The sequence below is a fragment of the Bos indicus genome, chromosome 18 (assembly GCF_029378745.1).
Source record: "Bos indicus isolate NIAB-ARS_2022 breed Sahiwal x Tharparkar chromosome 18, NIAB-ARS_B.indTharparkar_mat_pri_1.0, whole genome shotgun sequence".
Classification (NCBI taxonomy): Eukaryota; Metazoa; Chordata; class Mammalia; order Artiodactyla; family Bovidae; genus Bos; species Bos indicus.
In genome coordinates this window covers 35,835,074-35,854,086 of record NC_091777.1, presented here as the reverse complement: position 1 = coordinate 35,854,086, position 19,013 = coordinate 35,835,074, and the positions used below count along the sequence as shown (strand labels likewise).

General features: G+C 51.2%; 1 protein-coding gene across 1 annotated transcript in view; it reads left to right on the top strand.

Annotated features, from left to right (window-relative positions):
* Window positions 1-19,013, top strand: part of RANBP10 (RAN binding protein 10) — a 60,769-nt gene that overhangs the window by 38,207 nt on the left and 3,549 nt on the right. Inside the window, exons 4-13 of the mRNA XM_019978970.2 lie at window positions 4,559-4,726; window positions 9,870-9,892; window positions 11,657-11,841; window positions 14,239-14,351; window positions 16,071-16,179; window positions 16,281-16,429; window positions 16,625-16,829; window positions 17,563-17,684; window positions 18,176-18,321; window positions 18,570-18,681. Of these exons, the coding sequence (XP_019834529.2) occupies window positions 4,559-4,726; window positions 9,870-9,892; window positions 11,657-11,841; window positions 14,239-14,351; window positions 16,071-16,179; window positions 16,281-16,429; window positions 16,625-16,829; window positions 17,563-17,684; window positions 18,176-18,321; window positions 18,570-18,681 (1,332 nt within the window). The remainder of the gene's footprint in view (window positions 1-4,558; window positions 4,727-9,869; window positions 9,893-11,656; window positions 11,842-14,238; window positions 14,352-16,070; window positions 16,180-16,280; window positions 16,430-16,624; window positions 16,830-17,562; window positions 17,685-18,175; window positions 18,322-18,569; window positions 18,682-19,013) is intronic.

The following is a 19,013-nucleotide window of genomic DNA, read 5'->3' as shown; positions in this document are numbered from 1 at the left end:
TAGGAGCCTACCATGCTCCTCTGTCCATGGGATTTTCCAGGCAAGCCATAGCGGACTGTATTAGTTTCCTGTTGTTGCTGTTACAATAGTAGTGGATTAAAATAATCCTTTTACAGTTCTAGAGGACAAAAGTCCTGAAACCCAGGTGTCAGCAGGGTGGTAGTCTTTCTGGAGGCTGTTGGGGAGGATCTACTTCCTTGCCTTTTCTAGATTCTGGAGCCCACTTACATACCTTGACTGATGGCCCCCTACCTTCATCTTCAAAGCCAGCAGTGTAATGGCATCTTCTGTTCTCTCTCCGCTGCCACCATCACATCACCTTTTCTGACTTGATGCCCCTGCCTCTCTCTTACATGTATCCTTGTAACTGCATTACTGTACTTTCCCCATCCCAGATAATCCAGGATCATCTCCCCATTTCAAGAGCCTTGACTTAATCACTTCTGCAAAATCTTTATTGCCATGCAAAGTAGCGTATTTTACAGGTTCTGGACATTAGGACCTAGACATCTTTGGGAGGCCTTATTCAATATGCTTCTGGAGAAGGGAATGGCTACCCACTCTAGTATTTTGGCCTGGAGAATTCCTTGGACTGTGTAGTCCATGGGGTCTCAAAGATTCGGACATAACCGAGCAACTTTCACTTCACATTCAGTATGCCACAGGGATTGTGAATTTTCTTCCTCTGGGCAAGTCTGTATAACTGATAAAAATTCATTTGGGGATTGAAGAAAAGCAAAACAGGAAAACGTATCTATTTTTCGGTCAAACTGAGATGATGGTGAATCCTGAACTGACTCTAAATAGATATTTTGGGTTTTTATTTGAGTTCTTTAGTTTTTAGAAACTTAAAACCCATATATAGCTTGAGTAGCTTGAGTTAAAAATCCAAAAATTCTATGGTAGGTTTGTCAAAATAATTACATAGTTTATCTTTGAAGAAAAGTATTCAAAATACTCAAATTTTTATTTTAGGTCTTTGAAAATATAAACATCTGTTGTTTTGGCGATGGCTATTGAGCTCCCATACACTGAGACAGAAATAGCTCACAAATATCCTTGAGTCACTGACTAAGTTGGAAACAGTTCTGGTGATGATTTCACTAGCTTCAGTAAATCAAATGGCCACATTTGTATTCATTTTTAAAGAGTACCTGCTGCTTCATCTGGAGAAGGCTAAAAAAAGAAACAAAAGAAAACCTTCCAGCCTGTGTCTTCTATCTTCTAGACTATAGAATCTGCACAAAAGATCTGTCAAACAGGATCATCCTTGTGTGAGAAAGAATGGACTGGAACTAGTCACTGCACACAAATACACACCATATGTGTGCACACACCTGTGTCATCTCTCATCTCTCAGATTCCTGATGGGAAGGGTTGGAGGGAGGCTTAGGAAGTGGTGAGTGAGACAGAGACAGCTCCAGAAACAGTGACTGGTGACCAGAGAGGCTCAACAGGAACCAGGACTGATCAAGTATGTGGGCGATATACTAGGGGTAGACCAAAGAATGTTATAGTAACCTTCAGAGGGCAAGCATTGGCAAACCTTGATGCACTGGCAAAAGAGAGAACTCGGTGGGCATCAATCAGCAACTGTGGGCATAGTTCTGAGACGAATGATAGAAACAGCAAGCCAGCCCTCCTACAAGGATTCTTTGTGGAGAGCTAGAATGGACAGTGGTTTTGCTGGACAGTCTTCCCCCGACAGCCAATGGCCTCAGGAGGTGGTAAGCAGAGGGCTTGGCTTTAGGGAAGGCTGTGCTGGTCAGACAGCATTAAGCGAGCCCACCACTGTCCCTGGCATCCCAGGCCCCTGGAGCAGAAGTTTGGGTTTCTAGTAGCTTCAGCCACTGAAGCCTGTCTTGGGAGACTCCATGCTGAGAACTCGGCCTGTAGCCTCAAATCTGGTGCTCCTGATGCTTTCTCTGAACTATACATATGTTCTTTGTATGTGGGAAGTGCGGCAGCTTCTTGCTTAGGAACTCTTTTTCAGTGGACACTGCAGTCTTTACAAAAGCCACCAGAACTGATTGGTGGGTTTGACAAGGATGCAGGATACCAGATGAATAAATAAAGTCAAATACATTTGTGTGTTTAATAGCTTTATTGAGTTAAAATTTGCGTCCCACAAAGTCTAGTCTTTTAAAGTGGGTAGTTCAAGACTTCCCTGGCAGTCCAGTGGTTAAGACGCCACACATGGAGTGTAGGGGACATGGATTTGCTCTCTGGTCACTGAAGATCCTGCATGCTGCATAGTGCAGCCAAAAAAGAAATAAAATGTACAGTTCAGTGGGTTTTTAGCATGTTTGCACTGTTGTGCAACCAGTATCATACTCTAATTTTAGGACAATTTTATCACTCCAGAAAGAAACCTTGACCCCATTCTCCCACCCCCAAAATCAATTATATTTTGATATAATACCAAGAAACAATTAGAAATTAAAATTTTTAAATAACATAATAACATCAAAAGTGAAGTATTTAGTGATAAATTTGACAAAACACTGCTGAGAGAAACTAAAGAAGACCTGAATAAATGGAGAAGTATACCATGTTCATGGATTTGAATAATCAATATTATTATACTGCCCATTCTTTCCAAGTTGATCTGTAGATTCAGTACAATCCCAGTCAAAATCCCAGCAGGAAATCAACTATATTCAAATTTTTAAAAATGATTTTAAAAATCCCAACAGGCCTTTGAAAGATACTGTTAAGAAAATGAAAAAAGACAAATCACAGACTGGAAGAAAATATTTGCAAAACACATTTTGTATCCAAAATAGATCTAGAACTCTTACAACTCAATAAGATTTACAAACCAGTTTTTTTTTTTAAAGATTTGCTGGAGAAGGAAATGGCAAACCACTCCATGACTTTTGCCTGTGAAATCCCATGGACAGAGGAGCCTGGTAGGTTACGGTCCATGGGGTTGCAAAGAGTCGCACGTGACTGAGTGACTTCACATGGTTCCATATAAATTTAAAAAAAAAAAAGATTTGAATAGATAGTTCAATAATTTTCTAATAAAATTATTAGAATTTTGAATTATTGAATTTTCTAATAAAATTATTAAATAATAATTCAATAATGTAATTTTCTAATAAAATTATCAATGTAAAGAAGTAATTGAAAAGATGCTTAAGGTCCTTGGACATTGGGGAAATACAAATTACAGCCACTGCGTACATATTAAAACATCTTAAGAGAAAAAGAAGAAATGAAAAACAGTTGACAGTACCAAGTGCTGGTGAGATTGTGAAACTCATACATTGCTGGTAGGGATGCAAAACAGTATAGCCACTTTGGAAAACAGTTTGACAGTTTGTTGTCAAGTAAAACATATACTTATCTTGTGACCCAGCAGTCCCCCATCTAAGTATAAAGAGAAATGAAAGCATATGTCTGTACAAAGACCTGTATACAAATGTCTAGTGGCTTTATTCATATTAGCCAAAAATTAGAAACAACCGTATGCCATCAACTAGTAAATGGACAAACGGTGGTATGTCCATACAATGGAGTTCTACTCAGCAATCAAAAGAAACAAAATACAGGTACACCTAACAATGTAGATAAATTTCAAAGGCATTATGCTGAGTGAAAGAAACTAGACACGAGAAACTCCATATTCTGTGATTCCATTTTTTTTTTAATTATTTTTTTAATTTTTGACTGTGCTGGGTCTTCATTGCTGTACAGGCTTTTCTCTAGTTGTGGCAGGCGGGCTTCTCATTTCAGTGGCTTCTCGTTGCGGAGCATGGGCTCTAGGGCTCACTGCTTCAGTAGTTGCAGCGCTTGGGCTGTGGAGTGCTGGCTCAATGGTTGTCTTGCATGTTGGGCTAAGTTGCTCCGTGGCATGTAGGATCTTCCTGGACCAGGGTTTGAATCCATATCTCCTGCTTTGGCAGGCAGATCCTTTACCATTGAGCCACCAGGGAAGCCCTGTGATTCCATTTATATGACGTTCTGGTAAAGGCAAAACCATAGGAACAAATCAGATCAGTGTTGCCAAAGGCTTAGGGGTGAGTGGAATGGAATCGGCTGCAAAGAGGCATGAGGGAAAACTTTTTGGATTGATGGAAATGTTCTATATCTTGATAGTGGTGGGGGTAATATTTGTTAAAACTTGTTGAACTGTGAGTTAAAAAGGAAGAATCTTATTACATATAAATAATACTTCAGTTTAAAAAAGCATTTAAAAAAACCCATGATATACCTCAGAGTTCAGTTCAAGCCCCTTCTCCTTCATGAGGTTTCCCCCAGTCATCTTGTTTCATGGCCCTCTGGTAAGTCCCTTCCAGGGCTCGCATGTTTTTGGTTCCTGTTAACCCCAGCTTGGGCTCTTTCTTTGGGAGGGCTGCCTCAGCTCCTCAGGGCAGTGACTTGCTGAACTCACTGCTCATTTAACACAGCCAGACCCTGCCCACAGCCAGCTCTGGGAGGCCAGGTGTGCTAGTGAGGTGGTGGAGGCTAGAGCTCAGCCTGAGTGGGCTTCTTTGACTGTCTTGTTCTCTCAAGTACCTCACCTCAGCTCTTGCTCTCTTTTTCTCCACAGGTTGGGATAAACATTCCTATGGTTACCATGGTGATGATGGGCATTCCTTCTGCTCCTCTGGGACTGGCCAGCCCTATGGTCCCACATTCACTACAGGAGACGTGATTGGCTGCTGTGTCAACCTCATCAACGGCACTTGCTTCTACACCAAGAATGGCCATAGCCTTGGTGGGTACATAGGGGACCTGGGAGGGTCTGCCCTGTGGAGCCACTTTGGTTGATGAGAGGTTTTGAAGCCAGAGCCGTGCTGTATATCCTCTGCTGAGCTCTGGGGAAACTGCAGCCCTTTCTAAGCATTGGAGCCTTGAAAGGGGAAGAGAGTGTGTAGGGGTTCTCCCTTTGCTAATCTATCCATTCAACAGCATTTATTGAGCCTGGGTCAGTGCTCAGGGAGAGTAATGTCATGGTCATGCTCCTGGCCTGTGTGACACTCACTGGAGCAAGGTTTAGGGTTGATAAGAAGTTTGAGGGGCTCTAGAACATACTGGACAGTGGAAGTGATTTGTATGCCAGTCGCCTGGGCCCAGACTTTGGCTGGCCCTTCTGTAGGGCGCTGGTTGCTATGGAGCAACAGTGAGGGCTGCTCTAGTACACGAGGTAAACAGACAAGCTGGAGTCAGATGGGGCCAGATCTCTTCTGGCCTTTTTGTGGTTAACAGACAGCAGCTTCGACAGAGTTAAGTTGGAAAGATCCCCTTGGTTAAACTGAGAAGGACGAACTGACTGGAGTAAGGGCTGAGGAGGAGGCAGATGACCTGAGATACAGCTGTGGTGATGGGTGCAGACAGTGGAGAACAGGCCTGCAGAGGCCTTGGGGTGGTGCAGCATGGGTTAGTGACAGGTGGGGCACACTGGCAAGAAGGGAACATGAGAAAGTAGCTGGATTAGTGGTGCCATCAGCCAGTCAGAAATCCAGGAGCAGCAGCAGGCAGGTGGAGGTTCCCTTGCAGAGCAGTACTGTACACACAGAGAGACTTAGGATAGAACTTCAGAGAGAGAGGAACTCTGGCTGTTCTGACACCTTGCCCTGGTAGGGGTGGGTACTGTTTGGCCATTGAGGGAGCGGAACCCACAGCCAGAGTGGCTATGAGGTGGTACCTAACTGCTAGGCAGGCCTGCCTGAGTTTGCAGAGGTCTCTAATCTGGCAGAACCCTACCAGCCAGGTTGACCAGAGGCTTTGCCACGAAAGGGAGTTGGGCATTTGACTTTGAACCCAACTCATCAGAGGCTCACTTCCCCTAGTTTCAGGGGCAGTCAGAAGGTGGCTGCCACTCCCCACATCCCCTCTGTGGCTTCTCCAAGCCCGGGAAAAATCAGGAGACCTATGTGGAAATCAGGTCTACTTGTGGCAGGTGATCAGGAGCCAGTATTCCTCAGCAGGGCACTCAGATGCCACAGCCCAGTGTGGGCGGCCAGGAGCATAGCACAGATGCCGCAGAGCTGACCCAGCCGCACGTCCGGGAAACCCTCCCCTGACCCGTGGCCACCTAGCTGCAAGTGCTGGTATCCAGCTGCAAGGAGCTAGCTGCTCCAGGGCAAGGCCTCATTCCCCCTGTGTTCTTGGACTCCAACCATTTTCTGCCTCTTCACTCTTCTGCTGTCAAAATCCAGGGCCTGCTGTTATGGGCTCTCAGTCCTTGCCCAAGTCCTGCTTCGCTTGCCCCTCCGAGCCAGGCCCAGTCCTGCCTCTCTGCTCTGAACACCTGCCCTCCTTACCTCTCTTCAGCTTGTCCTTACTTTACTCAGAGCATGGCACCTGCCGTGGGACACGAGATTTGGGATATACTTATTGTTCTCTCTGCACCTGCACCTCCCTCCTCTGGGCCCTCAACCCTTTGTTGGTCTAGATCCCTAAAGAGCTCATGGCCACCTCGGTGTCAGCCAGACCCTCTCACTGTTTTTAAAAACTTATCTCCCTAGTACATGTTTATGTGCGCCCCATGCTAGACCTTACACTTCTCATAATTAAACTTCCTTTAGGTCTATATTGTCAATTTTCTTAGTCTGTCAGGATCTGCTTTGGTCTTGCTTATCCTGTCTCCAATGTTTGGTATCCTCTTCAGCTGTTCAGTTCAGTTCTGTTGCTCAGTTGTGTCCTACTCTTTGCGACCCCATGAACTGCAGCACGTCAGGCTTCCCTGTCCATCCCCAACTCCCAGAGCTTACTCCAACTCATGTCCATAGAGTCAGTGATGCCATCCAACCGTCTCATCCTCTGTCATCCCCTTCTTCTCCCACCTTCAATCTTTCCCAGCATCAGGGTCTTTTGCAATGAGTCAGCTCTTTGCATCAGGTGGCCCAAGTATTGGTGTTTCAGCTTCAGCATCAGTCCTTCCAATGAAAATTCAGGACTAATTTCAGACTCCTGAATCTCCTTGGAGTCCAAGGGACTCTCAAGAGTCTTCTCCAACACCACAGCTGTATGTTAACAGCTACATGTTAACAATCTTTAGCTGTGTGTTAACCTAAATTTGGGTGAGCATGTTTCTATGTGTTTTCATCAAGATACTGATAAAAATATTGGAAGAGGACAAGGCTAGATTTGAGCCCTTCAGCCTACAGCTTGTCCAGGTAGACACCTGCCATTTAAGAAGCACTTCACTGTGTTATTCTGAAGCTCACGTGTTTCTGTCTTGTCCACAAGGATACTGCTGAGACCTTACTAAAAAATGAATCTGACCTATCCTCTACATCTTCTAGATCACAAAATTTAAAGAAAGGTCAGTGAACTCTGAGTGATAGACCACTTGGTGACTCTTCTGATGACCTTGTTTCCTTCTCACAAGCCTGCATGTCAGTATAATGTGCTTCAGAACCTCACGCAGAATCAGTGAGCCAGTGACTGCTCTCTCACCTCAGAACCTTTTTCCCTTTAGAGAAGCAGAGTGACAATTCTTGCCCCCAGCTGCCCTGCTCCTTTTATTTGCTCCCTCGTCCTCTGTCACAGCACTCGCCCTGTGTGTCACTGGTGAGCTGTCTGTGTCATTACTAGTTGGACACCATCTCTCTGGCTGGAGTTGGCAGCACTCTTAGGGCCAGGCTTACAGCTGGTTTCCTAGTGCCTCACGCAGGGCCTGGCTTCTGCGAGGTCTCAGCAAATACTTGACGGGAGGACAAATGAATGTTCTGAGTGAATGGAGACTGATGTCTCACTCACAAGTGGTCCCTGTGCTTCCAGAATAATTTTTTTTTTTTCCTGCAAACCTTGGGATTTTAGTTCCCTGGTTAGGGATCAGAATCAACCCCCCTGCAGTAGAAGTATGGATTCTTAACCACCGGATCACCAGGAAAGTCCCCAGAGTAATTTTTATACAGCTTCTTTATATCCTCAGCATCAGTGATCCCTGAGCTTTGTGTCTTTGGCTCAGGGTACTTCTCATCAGTGGGTTTGTATGTCCTGTTTGCATCCTGGATCTTTGCCTGGACTTCTCAGATCTTCCCATGGGCCATCTCATATCTTGCTATCACAGTGGCTTTGTGGAGACTCCTGGAGACCTGCAGGGCTGTGGGAAGCAGTGTTGCCCTTGTCCAGTGCAGTAGGGGGTGGAGTATCCTTTCTCCTCATCCTCATGGATGCCTTCCCAAGTGCCAGTGTGAGATAGAGCTAGGCGACCTGGGTAGGTCATCCCCTGGGCAGGAGCTTGGCAGGTGCCTTGCCCTGTGGTGCAAGTCCAGTCAGCTTATACCTGGACCTCACAGTTTACAAGGCAGCTTTCACAGAGAATCCGTTTCTCCTTTCTTGGGGTGTTGGGTGTATCATTACCCTCTTTTGTCAGATAGGCTCAGAAAGGTGGGGTAGCTTATCAGAGATCACACAGCAGGTAATTGATAGAGCCTGGACTCCCCCTTCTTCCAGAGTTCTGTGGGCCTCTCCACGAGCCTGGGAGCATAGCAGCAGTAGCCCGGCCACACTGAGGTCCGTGGGGGCAGCTCCCATGTAGACCTGGTGGGTGGACATTGAGGGGCTTCCAGAGTCCATCCTGCTGGTTCTGTGACCACTGACTATGCACATGGGGCCGGAAGTGGCCACAGGCAGGCAGATCATGGGTTTATGAACTTCCTTCACTGAGGAGCAAAATAGCCCAGTAAAGAATGTAAACATTTCTCTGCGCCTTGGTTTTTTCATACGTAAACCGGTGTCAGAGACAGTATACAACCTTCCAGGCCTGTTCTGATAATTAAATGCTTCCTTGGAAGAGGTGAACTAAGTGCCCAGCACAGAGGAAGCACATGGGATGCGCTGGCTAGCTGTCAGGATTCTGGCCCGAGGTTTCCTGGGAGACCTTTTGTCAGACCCTTACCTATTCTTTTGTCCTGCTGGGTTTCCATTTCTTTTCTGGGTGGAGCTGAGCAAGAAGACAGGGACCTCTAAGTAGTCAGTGGTTTGAAAATCTCTCAGGCCAGAAGCTTAGGAACTTAGAGGATGTAATAAGAATTTATCTTAAAAAATGGGAAGACTATGAGTCCTTGGGAGAGTCTCCTTTGGCTTTGAGTCATTTCTCAACCTGCAAAACATGAATGCTCTGGTTTATATACCGAGGCCCCTCTCCTGCTCGGGCCTGCTGATACATTTTAGGTCTTGCTCCCCTCTACCCTCACTTCCTGTTCAGGACTGGGGTCCCTAGAAACACAGCCTCTTTTCTCGGCAGCAAGGCTCAGAGGGTGCACAGGCCAGTGTTAACTTGGGCTTGTCAGCTCAGAATCTCTGAGCTGTAGGGGCTGAAGATGGGCAGCTGCCACCCTCTGTCGCCACTTCTCTGTCAGTGTTGGCACGAAAGACTAGTTTCTGCTGATTTTATGACTGCTGGCAAATCATTTAACTGCTGAGGCTTACTTTCTACATCTGTAAAATGGGGATAAGAAAGCCTGCTGCCTTAGTTGGTCTAAGCCCCAGATGTTAACACCTAACTAAGCACTCCTTTAGTTAGCACCAGAGTTGGTCTCAGAATCAGATGAGGTAATGGGTGGAAAAGAGCCTGGCATGCAGAGTACATGTCCAGAAATATGTGTTGAATCAAGAGAGTGTGATCAGGCCTGGAGAGTCCTCAGGATCTATCATTTGGGTGTTGGTTATTCCTAGCAGATTTTCCCCGAGAGGATAGAAATGCTGTGGATAAATACCCAAATATCAGACTTCACTTCTGGCCAGGGTGTAAACCTACCAGGCCCTGGCTCATGCTGGCCCTGGATCCACCATAGGGGAGATGTGGTGACCAGCCCCTCTCCCAGCCATTGTGACAGGCCCTCTGGGGGCCCACAGAGGTGTGGGAATCCACCACATGGTCTGATGACTGTTCTTTCCCTCCGCAGGTATAGCCTTCACAGACCTCCCGGTAAGTACTGCTGTGGGATCTTCCGCTCTGGCCGCTGGGGGCTGACAGGCATAGTGTAGGCACAGTGGGGTCCTGCCCTCTCCCCAGCCAGCGGTATGTGCTGTGCCATCAGCTTGAAAGTATCAGTAAGGGGCCCTGCCAGCCTTCTCTCTCCAGCAGCAAGGCCTGGTCTTCCTCCGTGACTCTTAGCAGGTGACCATGATTTGTGGCATTTCCAGAGGCAGCCGGCAGGTTGGGGACGGTGTAGGCAGAGATGAGGTAGCTCCATGGCTTGGCTGGTCTGAACCAGTTCTGTGTGGCTTACACCCAGTGGACTTGCGGGCAGAGTATAGAAAATTGTTCCTTAAGTGTTAGGGAGCTGGATCCGTGTACATCCCCATCTGAGATCCCTGAGGAAAGCCAGCACCCTTGGGGAGTGAGCCTGCTACCATGCAGGGTACCCCTGAGCCAGAGAAATGAGCTTTATGGGGAAAAGGTCAGGTTTTCCTGCTGACTTAGTTCAGGGCTCATCCCACCTCCTGCACCCCAGTCCTTCTTGCTTGTGAGTCATCCCCGGCTTTGTCACATGCAGGGCCTCCACCCAGAATGGTGGGAGTCTGGCTTGGCCGTGTGCCCTGGCTGGTTCTGGAAGGAGGAAGGGTTTGCTGGCCCTGGGGGCTACTTAGGGATCCTGGGCACCCCTGTGATGCTCTAGGAATAGGAAATGCCCTCATGATCTGAGGGCCCTCCTCAAGCTCAGTTTACAGCACTTCTGTCTGTGTATCAAAATCCTTCCCTCCTGTCTGGAGTCCCCAAAGGGTGGGCTGTGGTCCTAGGTGAAGCGCACAGACACAGGAGGAGAATTCTGACCCTGAGTGGGGAAGGGTCTAGTGTTGGAGATGTGACACGAAACGCTCAGACATGTGTGTGACAGCACTCTTTGCCAAGTACTGGAAAGGCTGAGCCCAGAGTGCGGTAACAGCACGTGATAGGAATGATATGGGGCCTGATGATGGAAGGTGGAAGAGAAAACTGGGAGCCCGGGGACGATGGGGAGGATGTTGGCGAGACGGTGGGCTGTAGCATGGGAGCCACAGGAGGTGTGAGGGAGTGACCTGGTAGAACCTGGTCCAGGGAAGCAGGGAGCCCGACACCCAGAGGACATGCCCAGACGTCCTCTGGCCAGAAGATCCTCCTCTAAGTGAGCCTCAGACAGGAAGGGCCTTTCTTTACCCTTTTCCATTGTCAGGGGGTCCAAACCACTTAATGCCCTTGGCCCTACTCTCCCCTTCTTCCCTTCCTTTCCTGTCTCCCCGCATCCTTTCCTGCCCCCTCATAACCCCTTTTTTTTGTGTGGTAAAGGGATACTTGGTCCTGATCGCTCTGAGAGGAGCCATCACCCACCCCTGCAACAGATTTTCACAGGCATGCCTGCAGGGTGGTGGGGTCTGGCCTGCCTCTGTGTGCCCTGGCCAAGTCCCAAATGGGGGCCTTGGGTTTTGGGGATACTACAGCCTCTAATGCAGGGAAGGAGACTCTGCATCGAGCCTGGCTTTTCTTTTGCTTTTTCCCCTCTAACTCTGGGGAGCAGTTTCTCTGCTCGGGAGGTGGGCAGCACTTGGCTTAGCCCTGCCTCCCCCCGGTCACGTTGCAGTTCTCTCAGAGCCGAAGCAGCGGCCTGCAGGAGCCAACGCCTCCCTGCTCTGTGCAGGGGTGAGATGAGGCGAGGCCCTGCTGCCCCCGCTTGCCCTCAGGGCCCAACTGACATTTCATTCTCCTCCTCAGGCCAACCTCTACCCCACCGTAGGCCTGCAGACACCCGGGGAGATTGTGGACGCCAACTTTGGGCAGCAGCCCTTCCTGTTTGACATTGAGGACTACATGCGGGAGTGGCGTGCCAAGGTCCAGGGCACTGTCCACTGCTTCCCCATCAGTGCCCGGCTTGGCGAGTGGCAGGCGGTGCTGCAGAAGTGAGTCCCCCGCCCCTGCCCTTTCCCTCCCTGCCCCCTCCCAAGGGCCTCACTCTCCTGTAGACCCCTGAACTGCTGCAAGCTGCTCTTGTGAACTCTAGTGAGTAGTGCTCCTTCTGGAAAGCACTCCCAGGATGACTCTGCCTGCTGCTTTCCTGCCCCTCTCTTAGTTCACTTCTCCAGAGCTGCTCCTGGTTGAGCCTGTGCCCCTCCACTGGGTCAGAAGGCCCTGGATATAATATCACTGGCAGGGCTGTTTCTCTTCCCCAGCTCATCTTGCAGAGGATGTACTAGGATGCCCTGTGGCCTCTTCCTTTGTGGACTTTTTTTCCGTCATAGGGAGTACCTGTCATGCCATGACTCTGGCCTCAGGTCACTGCTCAGGGTCGGATCCACCTAAACCCCTTGGATCTGCAGCAGTGGTGGTGGGAAGAGAGACCTCCCTAGGGCCCACCTAGCTGACTCTTGGCTGATTAATTCCCAGACTCTCTTGGGGGCCAGTCTTACTGAGACGCCCAAGGGAGGTCAGATACAGATCTCTCTTCCACTTGCCAGCTGCAGGCCTGAGTGGGGCAATGAGCTGTACCCACTCTGCCAGGACGTGGGTTAGTTTGTTTTGGCTTTCAAGGATGAACAGAGGAAGGCTGGTCCCCTCCTAGCCCGGGTCATTGGCCTGTAGATGCCAGGGTCCTAGAGTCCAGGGGGTGGGGGTGGGGTATACACTCGGTTCTTCATGCAGCCTTTCTTGAGGGATGGATATTGTGCGAGGACTGAGGCAGGTGGTAGGTGGCCAGAGCCTTCTCAGGAATAGCAGCACGACTCCATCTTGTCCCCAGCCCCAGAACTTAGAAGCAGCCCCTCCTTGGAGGGCCAGATGGTGCCAGTCCCCACAGTAGGCTTGCTGGGACAGGCAAGGGGAAGGGTGAGCTGCCCCAGCTGTGTGGGGGAGGGGCTGATGCTCTCAGCTGACAGGGCCTGGCCTCAGCACATGGGTGTGTTTGTTGATGTGTATGTATCTGTGTGCCTGTGTGTGTTCATAGGTAGTATTTGCTAAGTATTTCATATAACCCATATCCTATGACTTCATATAATTTCACTTTAGGGGCATTGTTAATGGCTACATTATCTCACAGACACATTTTCCACAAGCCCCTTGGGTGGCTTCCCTTGGTGGTAGCTTCAGGTTATTTCCTCTCTCTCGCTTAGGTAGGTCACCCTTTTATACATTAGGAGTTTTCCATATTTAAGATTATTTTCTGGGTATCCTTTCAAGAAGTAGAATTACTGAATCAAGGGGACTATACATTTTAGTGGCCTCTGATATGTGTATATGTGTATGGCCTCATCTGAACCTTGTTTTGTCAAGAATTTTTGCCCTTGTGTTTTTAATAGTATAATTATTATAATTCTTATTTGTAAGAAAATGTTATGAATACATAATTTCATAATAAGAGGTCGTATATATTGACTTCTTGCTTTGTGCTAGGCACTCTATATGGATCGTCTCATTTACCCATTAAAACATAAGGGAACACCCAGCTGAACTTCTGAGCCTTCCACAGGACAGCCCTACAGACATTCGGCTTGGGCAGTTACAATAATGACATTGACATATGCACACACCAAGGTGTTCACTTTCGTGCACGTCAGACACGAGGGCTCCACGAGTGCCGCTGCTTATGTGTGCCAGTTTCAGGCGGGATTAAATGATTTCTGGGCATCAGGTTTCTCAGGGCCATCTCCCAAAGACTGTGTTCCTGTTGGCCATGTTACTGCCTGAAACTGTGGCTTCTGGACAGACCCTAGATTTGTGGTCTATTGTGGAGTAACCTGGGTCATGGGTTAGCTCCCCATCACCCTCTAGAGCCAGCACTCCTGAGGGCCAGGCTCACCTGAGCTGGAATGCTTCTGCCAGGCATGTGGGGCGCCTGCACAGGAGCTCCTGTGTCTGGAGAAGGTACGCACGTGGCATGCCTCATCCCCATCTGGGCTGCTGCCAGACTGCTTGGCTGGCTGCCCTCCCAGGAAGCCCTCGGAGAGGCTCACAGCAGCTGTCTCTGGGTTTGCCGCAGGTCACAGGAGGCGGCCGCTTCTGAGACGAGACGGTCTGTGCTTTCCTTATGTACTCGTGTTACCACACTTGCCCGCTTGTGGGCAGCATAACCCAGAGAACTGCAGCCACTCCTCAAGCGGCGAGGACCACCCTGGTGACCTGCCCCTCCCCCTGCCTGACTGCAAGAGCCCTGGGGGAAGTTTTCATTTTGTTTCAGCTCCTTTATTCTCATTCTGTGGAGATTGCATCTTTAAGATATGTTTAGGGAGATAGTCTGTCCCGCCAGGGGGTCAGTGAGAAATGCAGTTCTTAAGTGTCAACCTTGAGCATTTCCTTTTTTCTAGCATGGTCTCGTCTTACCTGGTGCATCATGGGTATTGTGCCACGGCCACGGCTTTTGCCCGAATGACTGAAACCCCGATTCAGGAAGAACAAGCATCCATAAAGAACAGACAAAGTAAGGTTGACTCTCCTCTGCCCCTACCTTCCCTCCCTCACCTGTCCCTGCTCTTTGGCTCGTGGCAGCCTTGGGTAACCTGTCAGGAGTCTATTCAGCTCAGATCCTCCCCAGAAGACCAGCCCACCACCCAGCCCTGGGCCCTGCTTCTGTCCCTCTTTCAAGGCAACACGGCCCCCAGGGACTGTCCCAGCATGGGATGTCTCCGTGCAGGCGTCCTAATGCACTCTTTGATGGCTGGCCGCAAGCTGGGCCCTGTGTGGCTGGCTACCCCCGCCTCCATGCTTCTTTCCTTCCCCTGGCATTCTGGATTCCACTAAGCCCCCCATTCATGGTCTTCTGGAAAGAGTGTGTTTGCATCTTACCAGTCCAGTGCCCTGCCTTGTCCACCATTTACTCAACCTCAGTCATTCTGCCTGCCCCTGGCCAGAGAGGGGATCAAGTTTTCAGACGGGGAAGGCTGATGCTCCATGGCCGCTGTGGTAGAACTCTCTGCTTCCCACCTCTGCTCCTGCCCTTTGCCTTTGAAGGAGCCCAAGGAAGCTTTCCTGGTGTTCGTACTGGCCTGCCTGCTGTGTGCGGGGGCGGGGCTCTTTTGTGGAGGAGGGTGTGGGGAAAGAGGAAACAGCCCAGAAAGGAGATCGGGCGAGGAGTGGAGAGTGAGGGAGAGTAGGTGTGTGGACACGTGTCTGTGTGTGCCTGCCTGGGTCTCTTGGAGCCTGTGTCTCTGTGCATGTGGATGTGTCTGTGTCTCTCAGAGAATCTGTGCCCAGCCTGGCAGACGGGAAGGGATCCCAGACTTGAGGTCTGTGAGTGAGAGAGGCCCAGACCCAGAAGGCCCTCCCAGCAAGACGCACCAGGCCCCAGGGCAGGAGCACGATGCCAAGGGCCTTGTTGTTGCTAATGTGTCCGACTCTGTGCGACCCCATAGACGGCAGCCCACCAGGCTCCCCCGTCCCTGGGATTCTCCAGGCAAGAACACTAGAGTGGGTTGCCATTTCCTTCTCCAATGCATGAAAGTGAAAAGTGAAAATGAAGTCGCTCAGTCGTGTCCGACTCTTAGCGACTCCATGGACTGCAGCCTACCAGGCTCCTCTGTCCATGGGATTTTCCAGGCAAGAGTACTGGAGTAGGGTGCCATTGCCTTCTCCAGCCAAGGGCCTGAGACGTGTCAATGCCGGAGCTGCCAGCATGAGGAGGGTGGTCTCCTCTCTCAGCAGAGGCCGCTGCAGCCCCTGAACACCACTGAGCCGTGGGCGCCAGCCCAGAGACCATGAACTCCCATTGCCATCCCTATGAGGCCTGAGGAGAGGAGTCTGGCTTTAAGAGGAGCCTGTCAGGCCACAAAGCTGCCCAGGTGCCCACTCCCAGATTACACTCTCATAGCCAAGACCTCTGCCCCTGCCAGGCCCCCAGCAACCTGTGTTCCATAGGCACAGGCCTTCGAACTCGCCCTCCTGCTTTTCTGGGCTGGGGCGCCCACTCCTCCCTTTCCCCATGATTCTCTGAGGACTCCTGACACTTGACAGAAACCAGGATCTGTTGTGGGCCTGGTGGCCAGGTTCTTTCTTCGGTCTCTTCTGTGAGCATCTCAGGGGGCTTGCCGCCCTCAGCCTACCCACTGGACTGGCGGCTGGCCTGTGCCCGGGCCTGGCAGTGCGGAGATGTGTGGGGGGTCTGTGGCTGCTGTCTCACTGCCTTTGCTCTTTCTCTCCTCAGAGATTCAGAAGCTGGTGCTGGAGGGCCGAGTAGGGGAGGCCATTGAGACCACACAGCGCTTCTACCCAGGGCTGCTGGAGCATAATCCCAATCTGCTCTTCATGCTCAAGTAAGTTTGGGGCCCTGCCAGCTCCCCCCGTTGCCCCACTGGTGGTGGGAATATGCAACCCGGACCAAGCCCAGAGCATGGCTGCTCTGCTCCTTCCGCAGGTGCCGACAGTTTGTGGAGATGGTGAACGGGACTGACAGTGAGGTCCGCAGCTTGAGCTCTCGAAGCCCCAAGTCCCAGGACAGCTACCCTGGCTCCCCCAGCCTCAGCCCCCGACACGGCCCCACTAGTTCCCACACGCACAACACAGGTCAGCCGCTCTCCGGAGGGCTCTGGGAAGAACTGGTGTGGAGAAGCAAGGCCATCCAGACACCCTTCCCCAGGATGGGCTCGGGGCTTGCTGCCGGATGTGGGGGGGATGGGAAACGGGACCACTGCAGTTACTCCTGGGCCCCCGCTGGGCAGCAGGCTGGCCCTCCTCTTCTGACCGTCCCCCGGCTTTTAGGAGCAGACAGTCCCAGCTGCAGCAACGGCGTCGCCTCCACCAAGAGCAAACAGAACCACAGTAAATACCCTGCACCCAGCTCCTCCTCATCCTCGTCATCCTCGTCATCCTCCTCATCTCCCTCCTCAGTGAATTACTCCGAGTCCAACTCTACAGATTCCACCAAGTCCCAGCCCCACAGCAGTACCAGTAACCAGGAGACCAGGTACCTGTTCTGCTCAGCTTCTTCCTCCCGCTCTGTGCCCACTGCAGCCTGTCCTGTGAGCAGCCCCCTGCCCTGTATCCCCAACTTCCCTGCCAGCTCTGTGCCTGGAATAGTAGTTGTGGACCTGCCAGGCCAGGCTTTGGCTCCAGCTTCCCATCTAGCTCATGATTCAGCTGCCGCTTCCGTTGGCCCCATCTTTCTCCAGAGGCGCTGGCACTGAGAATGTGGTTGCCTCCAAGGATACCAGGCCTCCCAGAATGCCCCAGGGTCTATACCAAAGGAGTTTTTTCTGGGCTCAGCTCTCAGCCAGACAGTTTGGGCCGGTAGAGGTTGTAGACTGCAGACTGTAGGTGGCTCTCAGCGCCCCGGCATGCTTCAAGGCTGACCTGGGTTTGGCTCCCAGACATGCCTGTCATGACTCACTTGCCCTGGTCATTGGGGATCTAGAGGTGCATAGAAGGGGTGTGCCAACTCTGAGGAGGGCCGGGGGGACAAGGGTCACAGAGACAGCATCACGACTGGAGTGGGAATGAGGTGACAAGCCTCTGGGGATGGCTGGCGTCATAGTAGGGCCCAAGCATTGGAGCCTGGGAACCTGGGAGCTATCCTTTCATGCCCTTTGGGGACCTCAGTTTATCCACAGCAGCCTGTGGCTGAAGCCTCAATGGAGGCCCACCCAGGCTGCTCCAACCACATTCCCTTAGCCAGCTCCCATCTCCACCCTCCTCCACAGTGACAGTGAGATGGAGATGGAGGCGGAGCATTACCCCAACGGTGTTCTGGAGAGCATGTCCACACGCATCGTCAATGGTGCCTACAAGCATGAGGACCTGCAGACGGATGAGTCCAGCATGGGTAAGGCCGTGCCCTCGCCCGCCCGCTGTTCCACAGGTGACCGTGCTCAGTCCCCGTGCCCTCTCCCCTCGGTGGGGGTAGGGGTGGGCCTGGGCAGGCTGATCCACTGCCTCTGTAGCCATCACAAATGGGTGTTTGCGATGGGAAGACCTTGGCCTGCTGCCCAGGCTAGGTTCCCGCATTAGTGGCTGGAGGGGGTTGGTGAGAGCAGGTACCCTTATGAACCCCTTGCATCTTGCATAGGGTGGGAGAGGGAAAGCTTCCAAGTCCTGCCTGACCCCTAGACCCTATGCTGGGTAGATTTTGAACAGCTCAGCTCAGGGTGGCCCCCCTGTGACTCTTAGCCCTCGCTTGCCTCCACCAGTAGTGCACTCCCACCCCCATCCCCAACCTAGGTCCTTCTTGCCATGTTCTCTTTGGGGTCCCCACCCTAGTTCTCCCTTGTTTCTTTGTGCCCTCCCAATGTGCCCCCTGCTGGGCTCTGGGTGCAGATGATGGGCATCCGCGGCGGCAGCTCTGCGGGGGCAATCAGGCGGCCACGGAAAGAATTATCCTGTTTGGCCGCGAGTTGCAGGCACTGAGTGAGCAGCTGGGGCGGGAGTACGGCAAGAATTTGGCCCACACGGAGATGCTGCAGGTATGGAGCAAGCCAGGCCTTCATACAGAATGGGCCCCTGTTTGGTAGTACGGGGGTGTGGTGACTCTGGGAGGGCACTGGGGGCAGCAGCAATAGGAGAGAGTGAGCTCTAGATAAGACCTCAGTGGGAAATGGGACATCGGGGTATTTTGTGCCTCCCTGACACCACGCAGGGCCCCGTATCCCCCTGGAGCCATGGGGGGTGTTGGTGCATACCACAGTCTTCTCAGAAGTGCCCTGTTCCTTAGGATGCCTTTAGCCTGCTTGCCTACTCAGACCCCTGGAGCTGCCCAGTTGGCCAGCAGCTTGACCCCATCCAGAGGGAGCCTGTGTGTGCCGCCCTCAACAGCGCCATTTTAGGTAAGTGGTTCTAACGAAAATAAGCTGTTCCAGGAGTGCCTGGGGTGGCCCAGTCACCCCTTCCTGTTTGTCCAAATCAGGGCAGCGAACTCTGCCTAGAGGCTGTCTGGTGGCCCACGGGACTCTTGGGCTCCCATGACAGAACCCTGACCTCCCTCTGCCCAACTGAGTTGGCCAGCTAGATCACAATGGGCCCTAGACTATGACCTGGGCCCAGGCCAGCTCATTGCTCCAAAGAAAGCTAAGGTTCACAAGCTCTTGACAGGGCCATAGTCTGGTGGTTTGGACACACATGGAGGCATATGAACTCTCTCTTCCGAGAGATTCTGTCC